This window comes from Marmota monax, unplaced genomic scaffold (genome assembly GCF_021218885.2).
Source record: "Marmota monax isolate L192 unplaced genomic scaffold, Marmota_monax_Labrador192_F-V1.1 WCK01_AAM20220418_F8-fsc00089, whole genome shotgun sequence".
NCBI lineage: Eukaryota > Metazoa > Chordata > Mammalia > Rodentia > Sciuridae > Marmota > Marmota monax.
In genome coordinates this window covers 1,217,746-1,226,987 of record NW_026694744.1, presented here as the reverse complement: position 1 = coordinate 1,226,987, position 9,242 = coordinate 1,217,746, and the positions used below count along the sequence as shown (strand labels likewise).

Here is a 9,242-nt window from a genome sequence, read left to right as displayed (position 1 = left end):
TGGGGGGGACTGAAGTCTGTAATTTCAGGCGTTAGTACAAAAATCTGCTATATAGTAGATACTCAAGGAGTGTTGGATGAATGAAGGTGAGTACAACACAGTTTCCTCTTCTGCAAAACCAGGAATTGGTCTAAAGGGATTTGCAGAAAGTGCCTTTTTTCTTCTATCACTGTACTATTTAAGAGTGATGGTATTCCTTATTGAGGCTCAATTTCAGGATTGAATCATGTCTTCGAAAGTGCCTTAACCCCATAACCATTTTGAATGTTCTGGGTAGTTTCTGGGACCCAAATCGTATGCACATATTTGTGCTCCAACTTTTCAGGCAGAACTCCTATGGAAGAAGGGAAATCTTAACTTATCATGCCTCCTCCCTTTTCTGGGAAGGGCACTGCGTGGCATGAGCTCTACACCTGTTCCAGCCTTTTGTGGAGAAAACATCACAGCTTTTCCCGCTACACGAAAAGTCCTGTTCTCCAGTGCTAGGTGCTCCCTTCCCACCCAGTGCAGAGAGCCAAAGATGTCCCTCTGGGGAAAGGTGGGCTAGGAGCAGCGCAGGAACCCGACCTCCCAGCCTCGCTTAGCCGGCAGAGCAGGTGACCCGCAGCGGGAGGGCGGTGCGCGAGTTAGTTACCTGGCGCTGGGCGGGGCCTGGGTGTGATCCCAGGATGTGATTGGTTGGTGCCGCGCCTGTCTCCATGTGCCGCGCGGCGGAGGCACAACATTGAAGCCCGGGGGCGGGGCCGGCGCGCGCCGGGAGGAAGCGGCCGCGCGGCAGCTGCGGGGCGTGGGGGCGGCGGCGGCCGAGGCCGAGGCGGCGGCGGTGGCAGTGGCAGTGGCACCTCAGCCGGTGACAGTGCTCCGCCGGTCCTCTTGAAGGCCCTATGGAGGCGGCGGCTGGCGGAGGCTGCGGCTCTGGGCCGCCGCTGCTGCTGAGCGAGGGCGAGCAGCAGTGCTACTCCGAGCTCTTCGCGCGTTGCGCGGGCGCCGCGAGCGGGGGCGCGGGTCCCGGGCCCCCTGAGTCCGCCAGGGTCGCCCTTGGCGCTGCCACTGCGGCCGCTGGCCCAGTGGCTGACCTGTTTCGGGCATCGCAGCTCCCTGCCGAAACGCTGCACCAGGTAGGTCCCTGCGCCCCCTTTCTTTGCGAATCTGTGGGATAGTGTCTGTGGGACGTTTTGTGTGACACGGTTGTCCCCAGAGATATGAGTCCTCGGCCAGGTGTCAGAGACTCTGTAGCTGGGGATGGCGGCGACGCCCTTGTGCTCTAGGGACACCAGCCTCCTCCATAGCTTAGCTCGGCCAATGCTGGGTCCACTCCCTGTCTTCTTCTCTTGAGACCGTCTGACACTCCCTCCCCTCCCCCGGTCATTCCTGGGGTTCTACCGCCGCCCTAGCCCAAAGTTTGTCCTGTCCTGGAAGTGATGTTTGTTTTGGCTGGTGTCTGGTTTAACCTCTGTTCCCCGCTCCTGCCCCTCCCTCTCCCGGGTGGCCGCTCAGGGTGCCTTGCTGGGATTTGAACTTGAAGGGTGTGTTTTCTGTATGGCTCCGGGCCCAGGGTTGCATGTTGTCCTCTTTCTATTGTGATTTATATGTATATCTACTACATGTATATTTGTCCGCCAGTGTATTTCTTTTTTTTTTTTTTTTTTTTTTTTTTTTTTTTTTTTAAAGAGAGAGTGAGAGAGATAGAGGTAGAGAGAGAGAGAATTTTTTAATATTTATTTTTTAGTATTTGGCGGACACAACATCTTTGTTTGTATGTGGTGCTGAGGATCGAACCCGGGCCGCACGCATGCCAGGCGAGCGCGCTACCGCTTGAGCCACATCCCAGCCCCCGCCAGTGTATTTCTGAGTATTAGTATTAAATTGGAAAAGCTTAATGGCGAGTTGCGGAGCAAGGACTTAGGGTTGCAAGAGGATATTGGTCAAGTCAAAGCCAAGTTCCTCATTTGGGGCTAGAAGTGGATCGCACAAGTCACCATGGTACACAGCTGTAGTTTCCCATCTTATCATCATGTGAATTTGAAATAGAATTTGAAAGGAAGAGATGTCAGAGCTGCCTCTTTTTGGCTGCTCCATACCTGTAAAATGATTCCCTCATCCCCAGCAGGTGCTGTTTTTGTTTTGTGCTTTCCTCTAAGCTTGGGGAAAGACTACCTGATAAGCCCTTGCCTTTCATTTAATATCACCAGCACTAAATGGTGATAAGATGGTTAATCTCAAACCCCAAATATGAAATGGAGCTTTTCTTAAAAAGCAATCATATGAAAGTTACTAACACTAATTGGGTTTTTACAGTGGCGAGTGATCCTGTAAAATGTAGTTCTAAAGGAATATTATGGTTTTATGGTTCACTTCTGGTATCAATGTGTTGTAGGCTTTTTGTTTTTGGTCACTTAAGACTGTGTTTTGTACTGATGGAGCATGTATATGCCCATATGTTTATGAGCATAACTTTAGCTACTCTAATCTTTTCATCTTTTCAAATTTTGAATTCCTGAAAATATAATTAACATTCATAGAAATTAGCATGGATTTGTCCCTAAAGAAGTCCTTGATACGTAGATGGTTCTGCCACTTCTGTTGAGCAGTTGAGTTAGTCCAGGTAAAGAGAAAGTGTCTTAAAACACAAACCATGGCTATTTCATGAGGCCCTCAGAATATTTCCAAGGATAATACATTTATTAAAATGACATGCTATACAGCAAGAGAGAACTGCACACCTGTTAAGGCTTATTTTGTTGTCAGTAATGTACTAAGTGTGATAGGAGAAGATCTGAATATTAATTATGAATATGTTAGTTAAAGCTTCCTCAGGAATTGGAAGGGGCTTTCCTTGTGTTGCAATCCATGCTTCCTTGAGGTATATATGATTAAAAAATCCCTAAGGCTCAGTACCTTTGCATGAATGAGATTATATTCTGCAGATGAAAATAGCTTGCAAAAGACTGTTTTAGATACTGGTAAAAGGGAATGTTACTAGAAGATTGCTTGGCGTAAACCTCAGACCTTTATGCTCCCTGATTCAGCCCAGCAAAACCAAACCAAACCAAACATCATCCTTCCCATTGAGACTAACAAAATTACATTAACCCAGTGTTCTTGGTACAGGTGAAAGTGAACATTAAAGGCATCCTGAATAGGGAAAGGTAATCCTTACAGAGTGAAACAAAGCAACTGGCAGCCACCTAATTTTTACATATCATTTTGGCAGTGGTGGTTGTGGGGTGTGTGTATGTGTGTATGCTTGATCCACCTCAATTTGCATCACTACATCAATGTATTAGCCACTCTTTAAAACAAATGTAGACAGTTTCCCCTTCCCTGTTAAACAGGAACCTGTAAGTTTAGATTTAAGTGGCCCAACAGGTATAACTGCTCAAATCATGGAGGCACTAATCAGCCCTGGTAGTTTCTATGGTAACCACCAAGTTTTCCTCTTAAGTATATAGTTAAGATGACCATAATGTACCAGGAAGGGAGAAAATGTCACCATTTTACCAACAGTAAATATTCTACAAAAATTCCTAATTTTGCTGGGCATGGTGGTGCATGCCTGTAATCCCAGGGACTTGGGAGGCTGAAGCAGGAGGGTTTCAAGTTTGAGGCCAGCCTCAGCAACTTAGTGAGGCCCTAAGGAACTTAGTGAGACCCTGTCTCAAAATAAAAAAGGCTGGAGATATAGGTCAGCGGTAAAGTGCCCCTGGGTTCAACCTCCCTGTACTCACCTCCTCCAATACCTAATTTTATCTCCTTGAAGTAAAAATAGTCCAGTACACCTGTTACTTTGTTATGGAAGTTAGCCTACAAAATTATGTTAGAGTTTTTCTCCTGTCTCTATATAAATATAAACATTTATATATGCTTACAAGTTATAAATACATATTTATATGTGCCTATATATGTATGTGTATATGTATATATACATACATGTGTATATATATATATATATATATATATATATACATACATACATATATATAAAATTTTAACATGCTGTGGTTTGGTAGATATCTTCTAAGGGTGTTAGACTTGGTCCCAGGGTGATACTATTGGGATGTGGTGATAGCTTTGTGAGGTGGGGCCTATGGGGACCTAGTGGGAGGTCTTCAGACCATTGGGGCATTCCCTTAAGGGGACTGTGGGACTCTGGCCTTTTCTTTCTTTGTTAAAAAATTTATTTGTTCTAATCAGTTACACATGACAGCAGAATTCTCTTTGATTCATTGTACACAAATGGAGCATAATTTTTGACTTGTCTGGTTGTAACCAAAGGAGGGTCACACCGTTCGTGCAATCATACATGTACCTAGGGTAATGATGTTCATTTCATTTACCATCTTTTCTACCCCCATGCTCCCTGAATTTTCTTTTCCTTTTGCTTTCTGACCATGAGGTGAGCAGTTTGCTCTGTCTTGTGATTCTCATCATTGCCATCCAGCACTCCCAACAGAGGTCCAAAGTGACAGGGTCAATAGATCATCATCCAGAACTAGGAAACAAAATAAGCCTTTTCTCTTTGTAAATTAATTATCTTGGGTATTCTGTTATAGTGATTGAAAGCTAACACATGCATATATATATATATATATATATATATATATATATTTATTCACATGCATATATGTAAACATGTATATAGTGGTTCTGGGAATTTAATCCAGTGCCTCACCCATGCTTTGCGAGTTCTCTACCACTGAACTAACTCTTAGCCCATGCAAGGTATTTTTCAATAGACTTTTTTTTTCAGAGCAATTTTAGGTTCACAGGAACATTGAGACTAGAATACAGAGAGTTTCCATATACCTTTTGCCCCTATACATGTATAGCCTCCCCCACTATAGACATGTAGCCCCAGGGTGGTATATTTGTTACTTTTGATGAACTTACATTGACATGTTATTATTGCTTAAAGTCTATAGTTTACATTAGGGTTCACACTTGATATTGTATATTCTATGGGTTTGCATAATGTTTGACATACATCCATCATTATACTAACATGTAGAATAATTTTAGTGCCCTAAAAATCCTCTCTAGTGGGCAGGGGCTGTAGCTCAGTGGCAGAGTGCTTGCCTAGCATGTGTGAGGCACTGGATTTGATCCTTAGCACCACATAAAAAACTAAACAAATAAAGGCATGCTGTCCATCTACAAGTATTAAAAAAAATTTAAAAAATCCTCTGTAGTCCACTGATTCATCCCTTCCTCTCCAATAACCCTTGGCAACCATTGATCTTTTTGCTGTCTTTAGTTTTGCCTTTTTTCAGAATATTATATATTTGGGGTTATAAAGTATATAGCCTTTTCAGATTGGCTTCATTCACTTAGTAATATGCATTTCAGATTCCTCCATGTCTTTTCATGGTTTGGTGGCTCGTTTCTTTTTAGCACTGAATAATAGTCCATTGTCTAGATGTACTAGTTTATTTCAATGTTTACCTGCTGAAGGGGCTCTTGGTTGCTTCTATGTTTCGGCAGTTGTGGATAGAACAGTTATAAATATTTCTGTGGAACTTTTTGTGTGGGCAAAAGTTTTTAACTCATTTGGGTAAAAAGCAAGGAGCATGACTGCTAGATCATATCACAAGAATATGTTTGATTTTATAAAAAACTGTCAGTCTTTCAAAGTGACTGTACCATTTTCCATTCCCACCAACAGTGAAAGAATTCCTGTTATTCTACCTTCTGGTTAGCATTTTGTATTGTCAATGTTTTGCATTTTGGTCATTGAAATATATTAATATTAATCAGATTAATATTACCATCTATGTTTATTGTAATATTTCATTGTTTTAATTTTTAATTCCCTAATCACATTATGTTAAATATCGTTTTAGTAATTATTTGCCATCTTCGATTATATTTGAATGCATTACAATAGCCTAATTAAAATTTTTTTGTCTTTATGTTATGTGTTTATTTTCATGTGCTTATTTATTTTATTTTATCTTTTTTTTGTTCCAGGGATTGAACCCAATGGTGTTTAACCACTGAGCCACATCCCTAGTCCTTTTTATTTTATTTTTTAAATTTTGATACATGATCTCACTAAGTTGCTGATATTGTTTTTTAAATTTTTTTTGTAGTTGTAGATGGATAGGATGCCTTTATTTTATGTGTTTATTTTTATGTGGTGCTGAGGATCAAACCCAGTGCCTCACACATGCTAGGCAAGTGCTCTGCATCTGAGCTACAGCCCCAGCCTCTGAGGCTGGTTTTGAACTTGAGATCTTCCTATCTCAGCCTTCCAAGCCTCTGGGATATAGGCATGTGTCATCATGCCTGGCCTGATTTGTTTTAAAATCAGAATTCTGACAGTAGGTGGAAAGTAGAATTAAAACACTTTTTAAATTTTTAACTTTTTGTGTTGTTGGGGATTGAACCCAGGGCTTTGGGCATACAAGGCAAGCACTCTACTAACTGAGCTATATCCCCTGCCCTAATGAAAACAGTTGTAAAGTAAAAAAAGAGTATATGAATGTCTGAGAATGGGCAAGTAGTTTTTGTTTAATATCTTAAGACAAAGGGCTACAAATATTGGTGGTTGTTTACCGGGTTGTGAAGTATTTCTCTTTTCTTTCTTTTTTGGTACTCTGGATTGAACCCAGGGATGCTAACTCAGGGAGCCACATCCCTAGCCCCTACTTTTTTGGGGGGAGGGTACCAGGGATTGAACTCAGGGGTACTCAACCACTGAGCCACATCCCCAGCCCTATTTTTGTTATTTTATTAGAGACAGGGTCTCGCTGAGTTGCTTAGTGCCTTGCCGTTGCTAAGGCTGGCTTTGAACTTGCCATCCTCCTTTCTCAGCTTCCTGAGCTGCTGGGTGTGTGCCACCATGATTGACCAAGCCCTTCCTTTTTTTAAAAAAATGTGTATAATTTATTTAAAATTTTTTATTCTAATTTGTTATATGTGACAGAAGAATGCATTACAATTCATATTACACATATAGAGCACTATTTTTCATATCTCTGGTAGTATACGTAGTATATTCACACCATTTGTGTCTTTATACATGTACTTAGGGCAATGATGTCCATCTCATTTCACCTTCTTTTTACCCCCTTGCCCCCTTCCTTCCCCTCCCTCCCCTTTGCCCTATCTAGAGTTCGTCTAATTTTCTCATGTTCCCCCTCCCAACCCCACTATGAATCAGCCTCCTTATGTTAGAGATAACATTCGGCATTTGGTTTTTTGGGATTGGCTAACTTCACTTGGCATTATATTCTCCAACTCCATCCATTTACCTGCAAATGCCATGATTTTATTCTCCTTTAATGCTGAGTAATATTCCATTGTGTATATATCATATTTTCTTTATCCATTCATCTACTGAAGGGCATCTAGGTTGGTTCCACAATTTAGCTATTGTGAATTGTGCTGCTATAAACATTGATGTGGCTGTGTCCCTGTAGTATGCTGTTTTTTAAGTCCTTTGGGTATAAACTGAGGAGCGGGATAGCTGGGTCATATGGTGGTTCCATTCCCAGTTTTCCAAGAAGTCTCCATACTGCTTTCTAGATTGGCTGCACCAATTTGCAGTCCCACCAAAAATGTATGAGTGTGCCTTTTCCCCCACATCCTCACCAACACTTATTGTTGTTTGTATTCTTAATATCTGCCATTCTGACTAGAGTGAGATGAAATCTTAGAGTAGTTTTGATTTGCATTTCTCTAATTGCTAGAGATGTTGAACATTTTTTCATATATTTGTTGATTGGTTGTATATCATCTTCTGAGAAGTATCTGTTCAGTTCCTTGGCCCATTTATTGATTGGATTATTTGTGTTTTTGATTTTAAGGTTTTTGAGTTCTTTATGTACCCTAGAGATTAGTGCTCTATCTGATGTGCATGTGGTAAAAATTTGTTCCCAAGCTGTAGGCTCTCTATTCACCTCAATGATTGTTTGTTTTGCTGAGAAGAAGCTTTTTAGTTTGTATTCAACTCATTTATTGATTCTTGATTTTAATTCTTGCTTATAGGAGTCTTATTAAGGAAGTTGGGGCCTAATCCAATGTGATGGAGATTTGGGCCTACTTTTTCTCCGATTAGGCACAGGGTCTCTGGTTTAATTCCTAGGTCCTTGATCCACTTTGAGTTAAGTTTTGTGCATGGTGAGAGATAGGGGTTTAATTTCATCTTGTTGCACATGGATTTCCAGTTTTCCCAGCACCATTTGTTGAAGAGGCTATCTTTTCTCCAATGTATGTTTTTGGCGCCTTTGTCTAATATAAGATAATTGTAATTATGTGGGTTTGTCCCTATGTCCTCTATTTTGTACCATTGGTCTACAGGTCTGTTTTGGTGACAATACGATGCTGTCTTTGTAACTGTTGTTCTGTAGTATAGTTTAAGGTCTGGTATAGTGATGCCACCTGTTTCACTCTTCTTGCTAAGGATTGCTTTAGCTATTCTGGGTCTCTTATTTTTCCAGATGAATTTCATGACTGCTTTTTCTATTTTCATGAGGAATGTCATTGAGATTTTGATTGGAATTGCATTAAATCTGTATAATGCTTTTGGTAGTATGGTCATTTTGACAATATTAATTTGGCCTATCCAAGAACAAGGTAGATCTTTCCATCTTCTAAGGTCTTTTTAAATTTCTTTCTTTAGTGTTCTGTAGTTTTTGTTGTAGAGGTCTTTCACCTCTTTTAAATTTTTTTTTTGTAGTTGTAGATGGACAGAAAGCCTTTATTTTATTTGTTAATTTTCATGTGGTGCTGAGGATCGAACCCAGTGCCTCATGCATGCTAGGCAAGCACTTTGCCACTGAGCTACAGCCCCCGCCCCTCTTTCACCTCTTTTGTTAGGTTGATTCTCAAGTATTTTTTTTGAGGTTATTGTAAATGGGGTAGTTTTCCTCTTTCCCTTTCAGAGGATTTGTCACTGATGTGCCGAAATGCCTTTGATTTATGGGTGTTGATTTTGTATCCTGCTACTTTGCTGAATTCATTTATTAGTTCTAGAAGTTTTATGGTGGAGTTTTTTGGGTCTTCTAGGTATAGAATCATATCATTGGCAAACAGTGCTAATTTGAGTTCTTCTTTTCCTATCTGTATCTCTTTAATTCTTTCATCTGTCTAATTGCTCTGGCCAGTGTTTCAAGAATTATGTTAAATAGAAGTGGTGAAAGAGGGCATCCCTGTCTTGTTCCAGTTTTTAGAGAAAATACTTTCAATTTTTCTCCATTTAGAATGATGTTGGCCTGGGGCTTAGCATAGATAGCTTTAAC

General features: G+C 40.8%; 1 protein-coding gene across 5 annotated transcripts in view; it reads left to right on the top strand.

Annotated features, from left to right (window-relative positions):
- Positions 1-814: 814 nt before the first annotated feature.
- The window catches only part of Reps2 (RALBP1 associated Eps domain containing 2), a 221,732-nt gene continuing 213,304 nt past the window's right edge, over positions 815-9,242 (top strand). For 3 of the 5 annotated variants that reach the window (XM_046424254.2, XM_046424252.2, XM_046424251.2), the window contains exon 1: positions 816-1,118. In XM_046424254.2, coding sequence (XP_046280210.1) covers positions 885-1,118 — 234 coding nt within the window. In that variant the 5' untranslated portion in view covers positions 816-884. Of the gene's footprint in view, positions 1,119-9,242 lie in introns of all 5 variants that reach the window. The other 2 variants (XM_046424253.2, XM_046424256.2) reach the window with 1 other exon arrangement.